The 23,296-nt window shown below is 35.7% G+C and overlaps 1 protein-coding gene across 1 annotated transcript in view; it reads left to right on the plus strand.

Moving 5' to 3' along the window:
- The window catches only part of LOC123658275, a 101,777-nt gene that overhangs the window by 75,570 nt on the left and 2,911 nt on the right, over nucleotides 1-23,296 (plus strand). The window contains exons 3-8 of the mRNA XM_045593712.1: nucleotides 2,166-2,266; nucleotides 6,634-6,839; nucleotides 8,810-8,950; nucleotides 17,438-17,640; nucleotides 21,278-21,462; nucleotides 21,716-21,839. Coding sequence (XP_045449668.1) covers nucleotides 2,166-2,266; nucleotides 6,634-6,839; nucleotides 8,810-8,950; nucleotides 17,438-17,640; nucleotides 21,278-21,462; nucleotides 21,716-21,839 — 960 coding nt within the window. The remainder of the gene's footprint in view (nucleotides 1-2,165; nucleotides 2,267-6,633; nucleotides 6,840-8,809; nucleotides 8,951-17,437; nucleotides 17,641-21,277; nucleotides 21,463-21,715; nucleotides 21,840-23,296) is intronic.

Genomic DNA, 23,296 nt, shown 5'->3' on the forward strand with positions numbered 1-23,296 from the left:
CCCTCTCTTCCCGTGGGTGTCGTAAGAGGCGACTAAGGGATAACAAGGTTCCACAACCACCTTGGAACTTAAGAAGCCGACCGATGGCGGGATAACCATCCAACTGCTGGCTTTGAAATACACAGGCCGAAGACGGGCAGCAGCGTCTTCGGTGCGACAAAGCCAGTACTGCGGTCACCAACCCGCCTGCCCAGCGTGGTGACTATGGGCAAAACACATGAGTTCACGTTATTTTTGGCGTAAACTTGTGGAGGCCTATGTCCAGCAGTGGACTGTATAGGCTGTAATGATGATTAAGTAAATATTAATTACTGAACAAAGTTGACTTGGGAAAAAGTTTTTCCGAATCCAAAGTTACTGTTGTTCATTCGTGCATTGTTAATATGTTTTTAAATATATTTTATCTTATGATGTTATAAAAATATTCGATCTTTTTAAAATAAAATAGTGTCACTAGGTACGATACATTCAATATTTTGTTATTAGCAAAGTGGATGCTTTCCGCGATAGTATCGATTTTGCCGCGTCATAATATTTCAAGTACATAGCTTTTATGGATTCCAGTGTTGATTGATTTTATACGTTTCATTTTGACATTTACATAACTAATACCAAAACTATATACCTATTACCAAAATATTATTCTCGATTTAATTTCTAAAGCTTTATCAGCGATAATTAATTATCAGAAAATTGTAAAGAAACAACTTTTTCGGATTTTCTCGCGGTTTATTAGATTTTTTACATGACCGACGTTTCGGATATCTTACAGCAACCTTGGCCATTGGAGGCTTAAGGGGTTTATAACAAATATGGCAAAACAACGTTTGCCGGATAGTACTTAGTAAGTTTAATACTGCCATAAAAAAAAATCTTAGGTCAATTTAAAAACAACATTTTGTTTTGTCGCAACGCGGTTACCTACGTTTTTTATTACAAATAAAAAAAAATTGATTAACATATACTATGATTCAAATCTACCCATTTATATTTTTAATAATAAGTTTTACTACACTTACAATTAATATTTAATAAGATATTGTTATTACGATATCATTTGCAATTGATAGTTCTTTAATATATTACCTGACGAGTTTCTAGCTGTGCGTGTCTTCATGTAAAATTAACTGTAGTTAGTTTACCAAACACTTATATAAAAATAATTTTAAAAAAGGACAATTTAATAAATCTTTTGAAGCCAATTTTTGAATAAATAAGTATTTATTTTATTATAACTTACTTTATTCATAAAGACATTTATGATTTAGATTTTTTGTATGTTAATTCGGTTCTCTCATTTAAATTTCGTTTAATTTATACGTCGCTCTAAATTTGAAACACAGTTTTCAAAGAACTTAACACGATGTCCTCATTCTAAAACCAGCTCTATAGAGACTACAAATTCAGATATAAGCTGTTTCGAGCTACTAAAGTAGTAAACATTACTCGTACTGTCAACAACATAACCAGCATATGATACTAGTTATATGACATTGGCTTACACTACAAACAGTGTGGAGAAATAGCAGTAACTTTGACTGTGACTCAGAGGTGCATAAGATATTCTAATTTAAAGCTCCACCCCTTTATACTGTCTAGTTGTTAAAATGAATATTAAATGGGTCACACATATTGACTAGCCCGTTTGGTGCAGTTTGTAGTGGCCCTGCTTCCCGCCTGGTTGTGGGTTCGATTCGCCCGAGTCTGGGTATAATATTTGTATTTATATATGTATCATTCCCATGAATATTTATATAAATGGAGCTACATATATCTCCCGGCTGTTATCTATAACACAAGCATTAAATTGCTTACCTTAGGAACAGACGTCTGTGTCTGAATGTTATAAGATAAGATAAATAAAAGTCTATATTTTTTTTTAATTTATTTATCAAATAAACAATAATGTAGTTATTTATTATAAATAGCATTAAAAAACCACGCACGTTTATGACAATGCTATTCAGTAAAAAGTAATGAAACATAAAATATAAAATAATCACATATTTACCCACATCCTATTAGAAGCAAGCTGGGACTAAAAACTCAAATAAAAAGATGCACACTCTCAAATATATCAAGTCACAATAGTGTCAAGAAAGTAATTTTTAAATTTATTTTTTAAATTAATTATATGTTATTTACTGAATATATCTTTGTTTCAGATTAAAACGCTAGATTTGGCGCTAGTATCAATATACAGGGGAGGTGTGGAACTGGCATCAATTAGTCAATACTCCGGTTCACCATACAACACAACAGACAGGTACAAAAGGCTTTTTTTCGTACTAAATTAATTTATAAGTATAAATAGTTCATATGGGTGCTTATTATTTAAGATAGCATTATTGTTAAGGATAGTTTCTGAATATTAATTATCGCGCATCGACTCATAGTATAAACAATATTATTATAACAGTGTCACTATATATTATAATACGTGAAACAAAACTTTGTACCCCTTTTTATGAAAATTGCACGGACGGAGGTGTATGAAATTTCGCACACTTATAGTTTATATAAAAAACGAGTGCAGAGTGCTAATATATATATTTTAATTGTGTATAAAACGTACATTAAACCAATAAAGAAAAACATTACACACACTACCTTGTATTTGACACACACCCGCATATATATACTCTTTTGTTTATCATTATAGAAGTATAGTCTTTAACAACAGAACCTTAATAATGTTCAAACTTATAATTTAAATTAATTATGATCGAATTTCGACCAGTGGGCGACCACTAGTCAAATTAAAACAATGACTAAAATCCATTATTTAGATAAAATGTAACAACAACTGTCATTCCGTTAATGGAAAAAAAGTAAGAACACAATAAAACTTCTGCATTTATGTCTATTCAATCTTTTCGGTCAAAGTATTTTTAGGTAGAAAATAGTTCGGGAACAACAAAGGCAATAACTGCTTCAGTGGTGCTAAAAGTACGAAAGTTGGTCAAGAAGTGTTGAAAACACGCATAAGTTTTTGTATACAGTGTATTTTATAAGCTTATAGCGTTTACGCTATGTAATATAAGTTTTCGCTGTACCCTGTGGTTTGACGCCCATTAATTAGAAAAAAATAGCTTATAGCCTAACTCGGTAAATGGAATATACAACACAAATAATTTTTCAAGTTGAACTCGTATTTCCTGAGATTAGCCCTCTTAAAGAAACAAACAACTTTTCAGCTTTATAATATTAGTGTGGATTTCAAATTTGTCCTAAAATCATACTAATTTGAAAATATTTTTTTTTTTTCAAACGGCAATCAAGCGTACGGCTCACCTGATGGTAAGCGCGTTGCCGACCCTATACCCAATTCCTACAGGAGCTTTGGTCACCTTACTCACCAACAAGAACACAACACTGCTTGATAATAGTATATTTTATCTGTGATCTTCTGTAACGTCGAGGTACTCCACAGTCGGGCTGCTCCATATTTTAAGCAGAAAATTTTCAGATGTACCCTACCTTAGTTTTTTAAAAAACATCGGTTTTTATGTTTTTCTTTCAATGTTTTCGGTTGTAACTAAGAACTGTTCTTTAAGTCAATTACACCTTTGTTATATAAACTGAACTAAATCTTTACGACTCTGTTTTATGTCTGTCTGTTCATCTGACAAAAGTACCATGGTAAGAGTCGCTGTCTATGAAGTTGAATTTTGAGCTCAACAAGAGCTCAAAATGAAACAATTTGGGAGAATTGAACACTATCAAATGCATGATGCCTAGCGAGATATAAAAGTCTTGACTGCCACGTTATATAATATATTTAATCAGTTGCACGTTAATAAAAAATGTACCCTTGCAATAGAATTTTAATTAAAAGTATTAATACGCTATAATCTCCATCTTAATCCCGACACGAACTCCGCAGAGGCAAGTTAAAGATTAGTGTGGAACTCAATTAAACCGACCGACTTCGCAAAGATCGCGATCCGTATAATTAAATTTTCCCGGCAAAAGTGTTGCGTGATTGGAATGTAGGTACTCGGCACGTGTGAATGCCCTTAACATTTACTTTTGTAAATTCAATTTGCTCCTCGGGGGCTGATGTGAAAGCGTCGTTAGCGAGAAGAGATTTAATAAGAAAAGTTTTACTTAATTCGCGCTCCGAGTAAAAATGTAGAACGAAATTGCATTGGAAATTTATATGTATGTTTTGTTTATTTTATAATTTGAAAACAAGCTGTACTATAAAAATAAGGCGTGTGTAACAAAACCAGTTACATACGTCATATATTGTAATCGTTTTCATTCAGATTTAGATTTACGTTGATAGTTTTTAAGTTTGATATCAAGATGTCTGACTGTGTTTTCTTAATTATAATTGTCAATACTGCCGTCTTTATTAAAAAGGGCACAACTAACATTTTGTAAATAATGAGAAAAAGGACTTTAAAATATTTTTTCTTTTTGTTGAAAAAAATCATCACATAGCCATGTTTTCCGAAATTGTGCGAATGTAAATACTTGCATTTATATAGTACATATTAGACTATAGCAATATATTTCTTTTATTTTTAATGCATATAATAAATAGTTTTCTTTTTTTCTTTCAACTTAACATAAAAAATAAGGTAAAAACAGAAATATTACGTTAAAAAGGCACATACAACAAAATGCGCCTTTTTAATGTAAAATATTAAGTAAAATATTGAAATGTTACCATGAAAAGGCACTTTTATTCAATTGTGCTCTTTTAGTGTAAAATTAGATACATAAAAATATAAAGTAAAATATTAAAACTTTATTACTTTTCTAAAGATAAAACAAGGCAGTTACTACAAAATCAAACTTTTATTTTAAATTAATTGTATCGATTAAGGAATTTAGTCAAAATCACAAATTATAATTAAATTCGTATAATTTAAAATGGCTTGCAGCACATAATTTGTCTGAAATGAAAAAAATTAACACAACCAGTAACAAACGTAAACAATATTCATCAAAATTGAGCATTTTTTTTGCAGATGTTTTCCTGGCAACCTGCCTTTACAAAATATTTAGTTAATATTTTTTCTTCATTCTTTAGTCTCTTTCGATCTCTTAAGCTAACGTTGTATGTTTTCCGCTTCCTTATACTTCCTTTCTTAGTCAGTTGAACTGTTTCTCCGTCCGATTGTTCAGGTGATTCCAAAATTGTTCTGTGTTTAATTTTCTGTGAACACGGTATAAAGTCGGATTCCGAGTCACTGTTATTGGTACTGATGTTTTGTTGGCATGTTAAAGGTAATTCGTAATCTTTGTCTGATAATGAATCATCAGAATCAAAAACTGACCAAATTTCCTCACTTGATGCCTGTACGGAATTTTTAATGGCACTTGTTGATGGGACAGATATCTGTTCCTTTACAAAGTTTTCGTTGCGTAAAGCAGCATTTACTAATTTTGCGCTTCTCGATGACATATTGCTGAAAAAAAATAGTATAATTATTATTGCTGAGCAATTACACTCGCTAAATAAATAAATAAAATAAATATCTTATAACATACACACACGGTCGTCTGTTCCTATGGTAAAAAACTTAATGCTTGTGTTACAGGTAACAGCCGACTGTTATAACTATATATTTTTTTTATAAATATACATAGAAATAATACATATATAAATACAAATATTACACAGGCGGGAATCGAACCCACAACCCACGGCACTGAAAGTAGGGCCACTACAAATTGCGCCAACGGGCTAGTCATCAAAGTCAAAGCAACGGTATCTGTATAAAAAAGGCCTCTGTCCTCTAGCTTTTCAACTTTACACTTACAACTGCGACGTTATACCTATATAGCGATGAAAAAGAAAGACAAACAAACAAAATAAATACATTTTAACATTTATAACATAATTAGCTAATAAAGTACCTATAAACAATGCATGAAAATGCATCACTATTTATAATTATGCATTATAAATAGTATAAATAGCAAAAGCTTAAAAACACGGCTATAGCGATTTTAACATTTATTCTGTTAAACATTTTGATTTTCACTATACGAAAATATTTTTACCAGCAACTAACCCTTCTACGGTTTTTTAACAACATTAGTTGTAGTCTAGAAGGGTTATTTGTTGTTAAAAATGTTTAAATAAAAATAAATAAAAAGTATTAATAAGTATAGAAACAAGTAATAAAAATAACCTTACCATAACTGCCAGTTGTGACCTTTCTTTTACATTAATTGTTAATGTGTTGGTATAAAAGATGAGCACAAGTGCCACTTATGCCTTTTTTATATTTGACGTACGCCAGTTCAATTAAATATACTAAAATTTAAAGGTGGCTTATACGTCATATCTCTCAATGCGCCCTTTTCCTGTACTAAAACTTAAATAATAGTGTAGTTGTGTCCTTTAAGCTTATACTATCTCTGTTAATTTTGCTACTAAAAATACACAAAAAATTAGGCAGATAGGCCTCTTTTTTCTGATTTCGAATATATATATAACTTAATTTCGCAAAAAATGTTAGTTGTGCCCTTCTTAATTAAGACGGCAGAATATTAGATTGGAAAATTAAAGTTATTTATTATGCTATAAATAAGTTTAGCTTATTTGATAAAATATTTTAAAAAATATGCTGAAAATAAAAAATAAATATACTGAAAACTATTTTTCCTTAGACAGGTGAACTTGAAGATAGGCACCCAACTTGGGGACTGCTTCAACTGGAGTATGGCACCACAGAGTGAGCTGGTGGTCTTCGCGAGAGTCAGCGACCCAGCTGTGGATCTAGAGACAACTCCACCAGACGGCCCATGGCTGGAGGCCACTGCTGCAGCGGTTCCTTGGAGCTTGGGCGTAGATATAGCAATATGGAATGCCGTCGGTATGTTTTCCTTTTTTCTTATCTTCTTTCATACTTAAAAAGTTTCGCTGTTAAACATTTATGACTTATGTAAAAATATTCTGAAACTATATATCAAAAAAATTTAATCGTTTTTAAGTAATGTATTTTACAATGAGGAAAATGGCATGTTTTGTTAAATCTATTATTAAAATATTAGCTTCGCGTATGTCCATTGTCACTTTTCTTCTAATGTTTATAATCTAATATATAAAATTCTCGTGTCGCGGTGTTTGTAGTTAAACTCCTCCGAAACGGCTTGACCGATTCTCATGAGATTTTGTGTGCATATCGGGTAGGTCTGAGAATCGAACGACATCTATTTTTCATACCCCTAAGTTATAAGGGGGAGGGTAAGAGAGTTAATAAAATATAAAGAAATTTTGTGTACATATCGGGTAGGTCAGAGAATCGGCCAACATCTATTTTTCTTTCCCCTAAGTTATAAGGGGGGGAGGGAATTGAGAAAGTTAATAAAATATATGACAAAACTACTTTTGCGGGGTCAGCTAGTACTTTAGTATAAGAATAGGAAAGTCTATTATTATTCTTTGTTTTTGAGTCATCTTTGTACTAGGTTTTTAAACACATTTCTATTTTAGAATTTGTGTAAAAATACTTTGAAATTTTTCAGTTTCTAACTTTAACAGATATATTTTAGTAAGAAGACTTAAGCTTGAGTAAAACTCTTGTAATATCCCAAAGCGAGCTCATCTATCAATATCAAAACTATTAGCCACGGAAAAGTGAAGAAACTTGGAAAACTTAACTCTTTCTTTTAACTCAATAGTGTGATTTTTTATTTCAAATTGTATTTAAGTGCGCAAGCGCTCTGTAGCTAAAAAAAGTCCTAAACTACCAAAACAATAATTGTATTTGCTAGCAAACGAAAAAAAAACCGACTTTAATTACATCGACAAGTAATACAACGTAAGTAGACGAAAAAAACTAACAAACGCACTAGTGGTCACTACGATTTTCGAGGATTTCCCTTGATTTCTCTGGGATTCCACCATCGGATCCTAGTTTCCTTATCATGGTACTACCCTTGGGTTATCTCTTTTCTAAGAAAAAAAAAAAGAATTATCAAATTCAGTTCATAAACGACGAAGTTATCGCCGAACATAGATAAAAAAAATATATGATCGAATTGAGTAACCTCCTCCTTTTTTGAAGTCGGCTAAAAATAGGAACTTATTTACTCGAGACTAAACTATTATTCGAGATTACCAGATAATTTTCCTACAACACTAGCGACAGTACAAAGTACTAGCGACCCGCCTCGGCTTCGCACGGGTGCAATGCTGATACTAAATATACTACAGAATGTCTTTATTTATAGTGTGAAGCTAGCTTATAGCATGGTTATTAACATAATAACAACAACATTCAAATATGCGTCGTTAGATTACACGTTGTTACAGAATGCGTTGAAAAAATAAAGGTTCACTGCTCGCTCCCCGTAGGTGATAGCATGATAATATATAGCTTATATGTTGACCCGAGTTCTTAATAATATTCGTGCCAAATTTGAAGTAAATCCATGCAGTGCTTTTTGAGTTTATCCCGGACATACATACAGACAAACAGACAAACAGATAAAAATTCTAAAAACTATATTTTTGGCTTCGGTATTGATTATAGATCACACCCAAAATATTCTTTTAAAAAAATATTTAATATACAGTTTTGACTTTCCTACCATTTTATTATATGTATAGATTGTACTTTAACATAAGAAGGTTTATTTGTGCACCAGCCAAAAATTACAAGCTGTTACAATATAATACACTTACAATAAAAACGCCATTACACAAATTGTCATCAAATACGAATAAATAAAATCCAGGTATATTTTACTATGTTATTATTATTACTTAATTAGTAAATGGAGTGAGGTCCATTAGAAAGGTTTAGATTTTACGATTATTATTATGATTGTATTGTTACAGGTTGGGCAGGTTGGGGCGGATGGGGACCCTGCAGTAAAACCTGTGGGGGAGGGAGACAGATACGACGGAGGTACTGTTCGAAGCCACCTTGTGAGGGTTATGGGGAACAGGGGAGGTCGTGTAACTCCTTCGACTGTGCAGGTCAGTATGTTGTATTCATTGAAAAAGTTTCAACACAATAATGGAACTGTTGTTCTAATGAACGGAAATTGAGCGACTGGTAATATTTTTTTTAGACGCCGCGTTGGCGCAACGGTTACAGCCATGGATTATACCTGTTGCGCTGGCGGTTGCGGGTTCGATCCCCGCACATGACAAACATTTGTATTGGCCATACAGGTGTTTTCCGCGGTCTGGGTGCTTATGCAGTCCCTGTGGGTCTCCCCACCGTGCCTCGGAGAGCACGTTAAGCCGTCGGTCCCGGTTGATATCATGTACACCTGATAGCGATCGTTACTCATAGTAGGAAATATATCCGCCAACCCGCATTGGATTAAGCTCTGATCCTTCTCCTACATGGGGAAAGAGGCCTATGCCCAGTAGTGGGATATTACAGGCTAACGCGTAAAGGATTGGAAAAATATTATGCTACGCGTAAGCGCATAATATTTTTCCAAACATTTACTGTTATTCTATTAGTCCTAATGATTGTTACTTGTAAACATTTTGAATATCATATCAAAAATTGACCGCTCCAGCGGGGTTCGAACCCGCGTCTCCGACGTACCGTGTCGGCGCTCTAGCCAATTAAGCTATGGAACGATGCACCCGCTCGAGCGAAATTTTCGATATGATACTTTTTAATTTCGGTTTAAGCGAACCGTGGCGCCGTCTATAGTGAGCTCTTTACAGAAACCCGTAACTATTCAAAGTTTCATATTACAATGAAAATCTTTGACAGGAGACGACACCGTGCTATTTTTAATATCTAAGATTTTATTTTTTTGTGTTACCCACATTAGGAATTCTAAACATTTTGAATATCATATCAAAAATTGACCGCTCCAGCGGGGTTCGAACCCGCGTCTCCGACGTACCGTGTCGGCGCTCTAGCCAATTAAGCTATGGAACGATGCACCCGCTCGAGCGAAATTTTCGATATGATACTTTTTAATTTCGGTTTAAGCGAACCGTGGCGCCGTCTATAGTGAGCTCTTTACAGAAACCCGTAACTATTCAAAGTTTCATATTACAATGAAAATCTTTGACAGGAGACGACACCGTGCTATTTTTAATATCTAAGATTTTATTTTTTTGTGTTACCCACATTAGGAATTCTAAACATTTTGAATATCATATCAAAAATTGACCGCTCCATCTTAGATATTAATAATCTTAGACCTTAAAAGGGTACATCGAAAGGCTGCGTCCAAGGATCAGTTGGTGGACCAACCTTCTGGAACCTAATCCTGGACCCGCTACTCCAAAAAATGGCAATGTCAGGGATTTATTGTCAAGCATTTGCAGATGACGTGGTCCTTGTGTTCTCTCACCACCAGACTAGCGTTTTGCAATCCCAAGCTGATACGATCCTTGCTGCCGTTCATGATTGGGGCACCCTTAATAAGTTGAGCTTCGCACCGCACAAGACCAAAGCGATGCTACTTACAAGAAAGCTCAAATATGACCTCCCCACAATTCATATGGCTGGCACTCGGCTGGGCTTTGTAAACGAAATCAAATTGCTGGGCTTGGTTATAGACTCTAAATTGACCTTTAACGCGCATGTGTCTGCTATATGTAAAAAAGCCGCAGATATATATAAACAACTAGCACGCGCGGTGAGGGTTACGTGGGGTTTGAATGGTGAGATAGTGAGGACCATATATGTGGCGGTAATAGAGCCTATAGTTCTCTATGCAGCAAGCGCATGGTCTCCGGCAGCCGAAAAACTGATGACTATAAGACAGTTGGGCTCGCTTCAGAGAGGTTTCGCTATAAAGTTATGCAAAGCGTACAGAACTGTATCTCTGGCATCGGCCTTGGTCCTCTCGGGTCTATTACCCCTTGATCTTCGAGTCCAGGAGGCTGCTACCCTATTTAAAATCAAAAAAGGGCACTGCGTGGACTTCGTTCCACCAGGAAAAGAAATGGAGCGCAGGGTGGGATATTTACAAAATCCCCACCCATCTCTACTCATAACAACCGAGTATGAGTGCTTGGAGAGCCTGGATCACCAAACTCTTAAAGATCACCGAATAATCGGTCCCCTTATATTCACAGACGGCAGCAAGATAGAGGGAAGAGTCGGAGCTGCCCTAACATGGTGGGAGGGGGATAGGGAGTCCGGGTATTCTATGTTTCAACTTGAGCCCCACAATACTGTTTTTCAGTCAGAAATGTATGCACTCTACAGAGCGGTAATTATGGCAAAGCGGTCAAATTGGACCTCGATCAACATCCTAAGCGACTCAAGATCCTCGCTCGACCTATTAAGAAGCCCATCAGTGACCCACCACCTCGCTCTCGATATGAAAAAGTGCATACGTGATATGCAAGAGGACGGCAGAATTGTGAGGTTTTTCTGGCTCAGAGCCCACGCAGGAACGCCGGGCAATGAGCGAGCGGACGAACTAGCTAAGAAGGCAGCACTAATGAATAAGTTGGCCCCCGACTACGATCAAGTCCCAATATCGTACGTTAGGAGGCGTATACGTGAGGAGACGGTGAGGAGATGGCAGCGGCGCTATGAGTCGTCTGTGGCTGGTTCGGTCACGAAGGTGTTTTTACCGTGCGTAAAAACCGCCAGGACTATAATCAAGAATATGACACTAACACCAGTCGATGTCCAAATTCTAACCGGTCACGGGGGCTTCTCGGCGTACCTGCATCGCTTCGGCCTTAAAAGTAGTCCCTCATGTGTGTGCGACTCGGAGTGCGAGGAAACGGTGATCCATATTCTTTTAGAATGTTCACGGTTTAGCCAAAGGAGACTGGAGTTGGAAACCCAGCTACAGATAAAACTAGACCAAATTTCTCTAAACACTATCTTGGAGAAAGAGACTACAAGATCGCCTTTTCTCAAATTCGCGAGAACGGTCGCTCAAATGGCTGCCAGAGCAAATGGTTCGGTCGCTGCACTATCTGCCGTCCATACAACACAGCCCACATTACAGAATGCAGCAGTTGCACAATCCAGCATTCCAAAAAATCCAATTGCGAGGTCACTGCAAGCTGTCCCTAAACTGCTGCGGAGACTTCTTGGGAGGGCAAAAACACCGACAACGTCTCAACACACCACCCTATACGCCACGTTTGAAGAGCTAATTAGAGAAAGAGGAGAACGTGGCGACCCAAGTATAAGGACGCGGGGTGTAGCCCTTTTCATGAGTGACACCGCAGAAAAAATAGGTATCAGTTTCTGTCGCTCGGAGAGTTCGGATCGGGTGACGGTGTCGCCGGGACTCGCCCTGCTCTTAAAAGGGAGTACCGCAAAAACGAGCATTAAGCGTGACAAGATTGATGCTCTGGACTTGCGGATGGTGAGTGGCTTGGACTATCGATGCGTACAGCTGCAAGAAAAGGTTATCGTACTGTTCGAATGGGGCGAGGAGACCCCATTCGCGCGGGCATGCACAATACTCTCAAAACTCTGCGGAGAAGGCCAAGACAGTGGCCCGCGAAAAATTAGTGTGGATGCCATGAGGACCGGCTTCTTTAAAGGGGACATAACAAATTACTATGGATGCCTAATAGCATCAGAAAGGCACGAAATCATAGTATATGAAGACAGGGGGGAAGATCTGAATTTCCTGAAAGCAGAAATTAAGCCATCGTCCCCAGTTGAGGGGCCGGTTCTCAGTGAGCCACCACTGAGTGAATCCGAACGCCTACAACTGAAAATAGCAGCACAGAGATCACACACCACTTCCATGACCAATAACAGTGAGCGGACTTCCGATACCCGCTTGGTGGCACTGCAGAATTCCATCCACAGATTGGTCTCTCCAATAAAGACGACGTTTAATTCGTCTCGCCGCGCGCCTCGACCTTCAACATCGACGGACCGACAGGCTATGGCTGACCATCTAGGAAAACCGGTTAAGCCGAAAACTCACCGAACTAGGGCCGATAAGGGACAAGTAACCCCGCCCAGGCTAAGACCGGCATCGAACCCGCTAGACCATGCAGTTAACGCAATGGTTGAATTCCTAGCCATAGTAAAAGCCAATCGAGAAGTCAACTTGGCCACATGCAAAAAGATCTTGGAGGCCCATCAGCGAGGCAGCGAAGGTCTGCTGAAGGTGCTGCTCGATGAGGCAGAGGCAGCCATATATAATAACGACACGTCCCAGGTTATCAAAGGACACATGTCAGGAAAATATATGGCAGCCTATAGCGGCACGGGTGGTTTTGTGGGCACGGCCGAGGCTGCGGGGCGGGAAAACACGTCACCAAAATTTTTAACACCTCCGAGGGACCCGGTTTTGGTAGTTGCCAAGTGCACGAGAGTAATGCTGGATGACAGGATGCTTGAGATGGCAAAATCCATTTCAGTTGATCTTGATGTCGACGCGGGCCTCGTGGGCTGGCAATTGCCGAAGCTGGAGTGGATAAACGGGGTACCTGGGTGCGGAAAAACGACACACATAGTTAGGAACTTCGATGAGAATGTGGAAATAGTAGTTACCACGACGGTCGAAGCTGCCAAAGATCTTAAAGAGAAACTAGCCCGCCGCTTTGGCGACAAAATCAGGTCTAGGGTACGTACTATGGCCTCCATTTTAACAAATGGATTCAAAAGGGGCACGAAATGTAACCGTTTAACGGTGGACGAAGCCCTTATGAACCATTTTGGAGCTATAGTAATGGCGGCTCGGCTTTCGGGGGCAAGCGAAGTTGTTCTCATCGGAGATGTCAACCAGTTGCCTTATATAGACAGAGAAAATCTGTTCGAAATAAGGTACTGTAGACCTTACCTGACAATCAACATCTCACGTGAGTTGTCCTGCACATACCGGAGTCCCATGGACGTTGTATATGCCATCTGCGAGGTATATATAAACATGTACTCGGCAAATCCCACCATCCACTCCCTCAGAATGAATGGATACACTGGCGCGCCAATACCAAAACTTCAAAAGGCCACCCTATACTTGGTCTATACGCAGGAAGAGAAAAAATTCCTGATGGACCAGGGATACGGTGCTGGAGAGGGATCGCGCGTCATGACCATTCATGAAGCACAAGGGCAAACCTACAGCGAGGTCATCATCGTCCAGACAAAGACCGAGAGGCTACAAATCCACGACAGTGTGCCTCATGCGGTAGTAGCGTTAACAAGACACACTAACACCTGTGTCTACTACACTGACGACGGTGATGACGCAATCGGCAGGTTCGTTAGCCGAGCGCTGGGTGCCTCGACAAAAACAATCTTGGAGCACAACCTGAAAAGAACCATCCACAAGCGTGATATGTCGTTGGCAAGGGCTCTGCTCAAGATGCTGGGATCAGGCGTGGCTCATGATATAGTAATAAGAAAGTAGATATATAAATATATAAATTCTTATATCCTTTTGGTTTATCAAATAGTTACAAATAGCAGTTATTTTGCATGTTGATATATTTATTTAAATTTTAGTTAAGCTAAGTTTGATTATTAATATTATCTCAACTTTACACTTTATATAAATTTGATTGATGACCTTTTTAAATGAATTTTATTATTAACATGTAGCATCTTTACTGTTAATTTTTTATGCGAAGTAATTTTAATTATACTTGCTACACGGCATTAATATAATGTGGAATGTTGTGTACCCCGTGATGGGATACATATTAGATAATAATGTAATAGTGAATTATATATAATGTTCCATATGTATTTTGTGGATGTACCTATAAAATAAAATAAAAAAATAGATAAATAAATAGTTATGTAGTGAAATTTAAGTAAATAACAGAAATAGATAACTTATACATAGATAAACAAATAATAACTATATAAAAAATAATATATATATAAGAAAAAAAAAAAAAAAAAAAAATCCTTACTAACAGTAACATAGGTTAAGTGTACATTGTAAGTAGAACATAAGTGTACATATATGGTAACTAGGAAATAAGTGTACATATATGATAACTAGGCAAATAAGTGTAAATATAGACATAGATAAGAAAAATAATAATGTTAGAAATTAGAAAGCAATTATGTGTATACTTCTGCATAAACAGTATTTAGTAAGGAAAAAAAAAAAAAAAAAAAAAAAAAAAACCGTCGGCGTCGGGCCACGTCCTAGTTTTACTAGGCAGTCACAGGACTGTCGATCTGTAGTATAATAAGTAGAAAAATCGCCTGTAGTATTATAATGCATGCATGATAAACAAAGGCACGGGCATTTTGAGCCCGTGGATCAAAATTTATAGATAAAAAAAAAAAAAAAAAAAAAAAAATCTTAGACCTTAGATTGACCAATCCATCTTAGATATAAATAATCTTAGATATTAAAAATAGCACGGTGTCGTCTCCTGTCAAAGATTTTCATTGTAATATGAAACTTTGAATAGTTACGGGTTTCTGTAAAGAGCTCACTATAGACGGCGCCACGGTTCGCTTAAACCGAAATTAAAAAGTATCATATCGAAAATTTCGCTCGAGCGGGTGCATCGTTCCATAGCTTAATTGGCTAGAGCGCCGACACGGTACGTCGGAGACGCGGGTTCGAACCCCGCTGGAGCGGTCAATTTTTGATATGATATTCAAAATGTTTAGAATTCCTAATGTGGGTAACACAAAAAAATAAAATCTTAGATATTAAAAATAGCACGGTGTCGTCTCCTGTCAAAGATTTTCATTGTAATATGAAACTTTGAATAGTTACGGGTTTCTGTAAAGAGCTCACTATAGACGGCGCCACGGTTCGCTTAAACCGAAATTAAAAAGTATCATATCGAAAATTTCGCTCGAGCGGGTGCATCGTTCCATAGCTTAATTGGCTAGAGCGCCGACACGGTACGTCGGAGACGCGGGTTCGAACCCCGCTGGAGCGGTCAATTTTTGATATGATATTCAAAATGTTTAGAATTCCTAATGTGGGTAACACAAAAAAATAAAATCTTAGATATTAAAAATAGCACGGTGTCGTCTCCTGTCAAAGATTTTCATTGTAATATGAAACTTTGAATAGTTACGGGTTTCTGTAAAGAGCTCACTATAGACGGCGCCACGGTTCGCTTAAACCGAAATTAAAAAGTATCATATCGAAAATTTCGCTCGAGCGGGTGCATCGTTCCATAGCTTAATTGGCTAGAGCGCCGACACGGTACGTCGGAGACGCGGGTTCGAACCCCGCTGGAGCGGTCAATTTTTGATATGATATTCAAAATGTTTAGAATTCCTAATGTGGGTAACACAAAAAAATAAAATCTTAGATTGTTACTTGTATTAATTTTACTACTTACTAGACTGCAAAAGTTAGGTTAGCTCTGCTAAGTTGTATGGATGAATCCAGATAAAGGTGGTAAGATGGATTTCAACACTAAATATGTCTTTCCATTGAGATAATAGTGGTATAGGCTAACAAAACAAAAATACGAAACAATTTTTTTTTTCTCTCTACTTTAACAAAATGGCTATCAAATGAAAGTATATGCAAGTCTATTATGAATGTGTTATTAGTACTAAAACTTCGATGAGAATATAAATAGCATATACATTTTTAAATAAAAACACACGGTACTACTTACAAACCGATCTCAAATAAACATATATTTACTTCAATAACAACTTCTTCAAACTTCAAACTAAAATTACAAACGTTTAAACACACCAAGTCCTTGAAGAAATTTTCAATTGAATCGATATGACTAATAAGTTTTTAGTGTGGTATATAAAACTTTTTGAATTTGAATTAAACTTTTTAACAAATATATTCCATTTCATTTCTTTTATTTCATTAATTTATTTCTTTTTCACAGTTAATGCAACAGTTATACTAAATATCCTAATCACAAAATCAAATACAAAAATAAGTAACTCACTCACTCACTTCAGCCTATGGCAGTCCACTGCTGGACATAGGCCTCCTCAAGTTCGCGCCAGACATTCCGGTTTTCCGCAATCTTCATCCAGCCTACACCGGCAATCTTGCGTAGATCGTCGGTCCAACGGGCCGGAGGACGTCCCACACTGTGTTTGCCAAGACGCGTCTCAACTCCAGGACCCGTCAACTCCAACGGCTATCGGTCCTGTGACATAGATGACCAGCCCACTGCCACTTCAACTTGCTAATTCTGTGGGCTATGGCGGTCACTTTCGTTCTCTCGCGGATAGTCTCATTTCTAATCCTATCTTTGAGAGAAACCCCAAGCATAGCCCGTTCCATTGCACGTTGAGCGACTTTAAATTTGTGGACCAGTCCCTTCGTCAGTGTCCACGTCTCGGCTCCGTATATAAACACAGGCAGAACGCATTGTTCGAACACTTTAGTCTTCAAACATTGCGGTAATAATAAGTAACTAGTACTATGATAATTTGCACTCATAACTCTAAAATATTCATAACCAATCATATCGTAAAACCTGATACATAATTTAAGGGTTCAACACTATTTTATTTTAATTTATTATACTTCTAAAATTTTCAAGTAGCGAACTGTGCAAAGTCAATATTATTTAATTATTCAGGTACTATAAATCCACTTGCACCGGGCGCTAGACGGAACTTCCACCCTGCGCAGGCGCGCTGGGGTCCAGTGCCAGACCGACCACACGCCTTCAGCTTAAGACCTAATTCGTACATCTGGATTGCGTCATCAGAACTCTTTGGGTCTGGGAAGACGTTTCCGAGAGAATTTACGCTCTTCATTTCGTTAAGGTTAAGGCCAGAGGTAAGAGACTTTACAGTTATATTTATGTACGTATACGGCTCGAAGGAAAAAAAGGCTGTATTATACAATCTACGGTTGAATGAGAGATAAAATGCGAGGGAAGGTCACGAGGCAAACCCAACCCAATGAAAGTCGATCTAACACTAAGTTTATTAAGATTATTTGGTATATATAGGTAGAAGTAAAGACGTCATCCGCATCAGGCAAACAGCAATTTCGTAAGAAATAACCTAAATTAAAGATTCGTTTGCAAAGACAATCTCACTGGTGAATGTGCGGTAACCCGTACAACGCACATAATTTCCAAACAATTCAAATTAGGTAATTCTTTATTTTTTGTTTTCGTTACTGTCGGGACAGGGTTTTATTCACAAAAATAAAAAATGGTAATATGGAGTTTAACGGATCATTTAGTCCTTAATAATTTTAAATTTGAAGTGTCTCAAATTCTTACTGTAGTTAATGGAGGACCTTGTTCAATCTATATTTTTTCAGATCTTTAATTATTAATTATATAGTATTTTATAACATCACAAATAAAATTAACTCCAAGATGGCGATGATTGCGGTTGATATTGGATACGAAAACTAAAGTTATCAAGTGATTAAGATAAAAATTATGCTGGTTGACCTTAAAGACTCAAGGGCACGTGGCAAACATCTATATGATTTACTAGATCAAATTTTTACTAGATCAATTGATCCGAATACTTTGACAAAAACAATATTATTTTAGGGCAAGCATCGATCCTGCGATTGTTGACTTTAATGGAACTTTAAGCACAACTACACCAGAACATTTGTCACCTCTTTCGTATTTTTAAAATGATAGTGAGGAAAGTTTTAAGCTACTCACAAATATATTTCATTATAAAGGTAAATAACTTCAATAAAATAAAACCCGAAAAAAAAACTTGTCGTAACAAATATGTCTCCTCTCTTTTGGTCATATTTTTGACTATTTTTTGTTTGTTCAACTTAATTTTAGCACGGTTTAAAAATTTTGCTAACAAGATTTTAAATTCATGTTTTTAGATTGTTATTTCAGCAGTATGTCTCAGATGTATATGTGATGATGATATATGGACCTCTAATTAGAATATATATAGTGTAAATTTTCGAAATGAATTTGATATAACGTATTATAGTGAAAGTAATCACTTTTTTTCCTTATTTCCTTAACTATTTTCAAGAGTAGACAACTGCAATAAAATTAGGCTATACAACATCCCACTATGCCAGCCATGAAATAACAAAAAAAGCAACCAATCTTCGTAGGTTCAAGCCGCAATATTGCTGAAATCGCTGGAGACGTTTCTAGTATAGAACAAGTAAAGGTTAGCTTTCAAGCAATTTAAACCCTAATTACATTACGCTTCTCAAGAGAGTTATCCAGTTCATATTTGTTCTACAAAAATTCACTTTTGAAACGGTAAAACGGTTGAACGGTGGGTCGTATGATAAAATTTTGTATTTCATTCTAATGTTAATATGCTATTAATGATAAAATATTTGATTGATTATCAAGTTTTGTGACTTTCTAACTTCAAATAACTGAGGTAGGGCACAACAGGAATTTCCTGCTCAAAATATGGAGCAGCCCGACTGGGGTAGTATCTATACCGTATAGAAGATCACAGCAAAATTATACTACTTTCAAGCAGTGTTGTGTTCCTGTTGGTGAGTAAGCTGACCAGAGCTCCTGGAGGGAATTGGGAATAGGGTCGGCAACGCGTTTGCGATGCCTCTGATGTTGCAGACGTCTATAAGTACGGTAATCGCTTACCATCAGGTGAGCCGTTCGCTTATTTGCCGACCTAGTTATATAAAAAAATAGAGTTTTTTATTATTTAAAAGTCCAAGATCTTTAGCTTAATAAGGTTATTACAAACTTTCAAACTTCACTAAACAGTAATTGCCTACATTAAAAAAGTTACAAGAGCCTAGCTTGTTTAAGGGAATTTTATTTGAATATACCAAATAAACACTTGAAAAACTTGAAAAGAACTTTAAGATATATCCCTTAAGAATTATTTTCGCTGATGGTGAAGATTATTTATCTTCTTTTCTAGAATTTTATTGAGTAAGTCTGCCGTGAAGGCTTTTTTCTAAATTTTCCTTTTTAACGGTAACGTCAAAGCGGACCGTTGATGATTTTCTTTACCCTTTTATATTTCGAAGTTGATATTGATATATGTATATTGTCATATCATAATTCATACAATAAATGGATTACTAACCTTGACTCCTGCACTAGTAGTACTGTGTCGCAGAAACCAGTATCTTCCCCTTGATTACATGTAACAACTTATACCCTTAGGAATTAATTATTTAATTATTATATGTGGTGTTAGAGTATTATAAGGTGATTCAAAAATATATAATAATAAAAATGTAACATATAAATCTCTATTAAATTACAACGTAACGTGTTCATATTTCTTTGTCAATAACAACATTTTTTCTGAACTTTATGTTTATGATATTAAAAAAGAGAATTTATCAATATTCAATATGTGTGTATACACGCCAAGAGTCAGTGAGATTCCGACGTAAATATTTCTTTTATTTCTAACAAAAAACTTATAACAATTACTATGTTATCCAAACCGTGGTGGAGCAGCGTGATAGATTAAGCTCTGACACTTTTCCTATATGGGAAAAGAGGGTTACACCAAGCAGTGGGTTGTTACGGACTGAATCGTGACTATATGTATACATATATATCATAATTATGTACGTTTAAGATTTGGGTGGGACAATTACCATGCGCGGAGATCATTACATAATTATCATTATTACCTATAGACTTATTACTATTCAAAGTGTATTCGAAGTCTATTTGAATAAAGTTCCTTTTGATTTTGATTTTGATACAATATTTGAGTCAGTGCAAGTAACACAAGCAGAATTACTTAAACAAAAAAACAAAAAAAAAAACATAACATAACTTAGACTATACATTTTTTGGGAATAGAACTGTCTTGAATATTTAAAAGTGTAGATGAATACATACCTATTTTTAACGAATACGAGTTTTAATATTTTTTTGTTGTAACGCAACTTATTTTAACTTTAATTAAAATAAATGAGAAACGAATTACTAAATAGATTTTTTTTTGTAAGCATGAAAATTTCCCTGAGCGTGACATAATTTACGGCTATAGCCGTTATTACGGACCCAAAAGAAATTTTCTCCTCTAAAATAAATTTTATATGCCAAGCATAAAGTTATAAAGCTAAAGAATATAATCGTGTTATGACAAAATATAGCTTAGCACCTTTTCGATTAGGGTTGAGATTTTTATATATAAAAAATATTGTCTACTGTAATACGTAGGTACCGTATGTTATATCTTTATATGGTACGTACAAATACAGGTTGACGTTATGTACTTACTATAATATTTATAAATAAATAGATATATCTATAATATACACACACGGTCGTCTATTCTAAGGTAAATAGCTCAATGCTCGTGTTATAGGTAACAGCCGATAGATATATGTATCTTAGTTTCTTTTTCTAAGAAAATACATAACAAAAAACACTGGCATAAATAAACACACGTATATATTTATATGTAAGTAGTAATTAAAGTATTATTTTTTATTTTACAAATTATGTTTGTTATAGAGTGGTGGTTATGGCCAAGGAACCCTGTTCTCTCTGCGTTCACGTCGCCGAACAGGTTCCTTCCTGTCACTCGAGCTGGCTGGCAGGGGGGCTGCTCGACTTGTACATGCGGGAGGGGGATCTTCAAGATCTATATACCTCGCTGTTCCTTTGTATGACTTTAGATGGCATCATATTGCCATTAGGTAAGGTCAAATGTGTCTAACAACATCAAAAATCAAATTTGAAAAAAAGTATTTGTATGTCTTTTTTTATTTTTTAATATTGACTAGTAAGTCTTTATATATATAAATTTATTTTTCATACATTTGTAGATTTTTTTAAATTTAGTTATTAAAAGTTATAAGTAACCGAGACAAACGAAAAATAAGTCCATAGAAGTATATCTATGTGATATATAATGATATGTAAAATATTTAAAATTCATAAAATGTTTAGCGTTCACGACGACAACACGGTTCGAGTGTACGTTGACTGCCGCTGGCTAAGAACAGACGTCCTTGAAAAAGACGCTCTAGACACACCGAGGGATGCTGACCTCATCATAGGCTATCTATTTTCAGTAAGTAATCCCGAAACACCAAAATGTTACCAACAATGGGAACTAATCATTCGTATCTCTGCAGTTGCCTTTTTGTCGTATCTGCTAGAAGATACGCGCGTACAATATGTTTTTCCTAAGTACTAAATTTTAAATCAAAATCAATTTTAAATTATCGAGTATTTTAATTTAGATTGACGACAATTAAAAAAAGGCCCTCTTAATGTCGTAAATTATTTCGAATAAACTCATCGGTACAGGTAAAGTTGGGAATAAAGGTTAACGGACCGTAAAAGGGACACGGTAAATATTTAAGCGATTCTCATAATTATTTAACATGTCAATGTTATTCCATCCTATCAGTCCCATGAGATTGTATTTTCAGGTCGTTTCGTTAATTTTCTTCCGGTCCGTTTAATGTTTCCTAAGTTATATTGAAGACGGTATTAAGCAATTAGTTAATACGTTTAATCTTAATTCCAAAAGGATACGACCGACTTACAAAATTATTTTAGTATGAAGTCTACGTGATATATTTTTTTTTTCGTGATAGAAAAATATGTGTTTTTTGACTTGCTGTAGAAATAAATATTAACTTATTAAAGCAGAATTTATATAAAATATGTTTTGAAGTTTAGTTTTGTTTCTTGGAAATGGCTATTTCCAGTAGTTTCTTTATATACTATACTTATTAACTACGTATGTACATTGGTCAAAAATAATTATAATTAGATATTTGTGTCAGAATTTATTTATAAAACAAGAACATAAACGTCATAATAGTTATATCCAAAACAAAACTACGAAAGATGTGATATTTTTAACCGACTTCCAAAAAAGGAGGAGGTTCTCAATTCGACTGTATTTTTTTTTATATATGTTACATCAGAACTTTTGACCAGGTAGACCGATTTCAACAAATTTTGTTTTAGTCGAAAGGTGGTGTGTGTCAATTGGTCCCATTTAAATTTATTTGAGATCTAATAACTACTTTTCGAGCTATATCTAATAATGCGTTTTTACTTGACGCTTTTTTCGTCGACCTACGTTGTATTATACCGCATAACTTTCTACTGGATATACCGATTTGGATAATTCTTTTTTTGTTAGAAAGGGGATATCCCTAGTTTGGTACCATGATAAGGAAACCAGGATCTGATGATGGGATCCCAGAGAAATCGAGGGAAACTCTTGAAAATCCGCAATGACTTTTTACTGGGTGCATCGATTTTGATAATTTTTACTTTAATCGAAAGCTGATGTTTATCATGTGGTCACATATAAATTTTATCGAGATCTGATAACTACTTTTTGAGTAATCTCTGATAACGCGTAGTTACTTGACTATTTTTTCGTCGATCTACGTTGTATTACTCGTCGATGTAATTGAAGTCGGTTTTTTTTTTCGTTTGCGAGCAAACACAATTATAAAAATAAAACATAATTAAAGCAATCAGAGACATAACTGGCTTAAACTA

Source organism: Melitaea cinxia, chromosome 12 (assembly GCF_905220565.1).
Source record: "Melitaea cinxia chromosome 12, ilMelCinx1.1, whole genome shotgun sequence".
In the NCBI taxonomy this organism is placed as follows: domain Eukaryota; kingdom Metazoa; phylum Arthropoda; class Insecta; order Lepidoptera; family Nymphalidae; genus Melitaea; species Melitaea cinxia.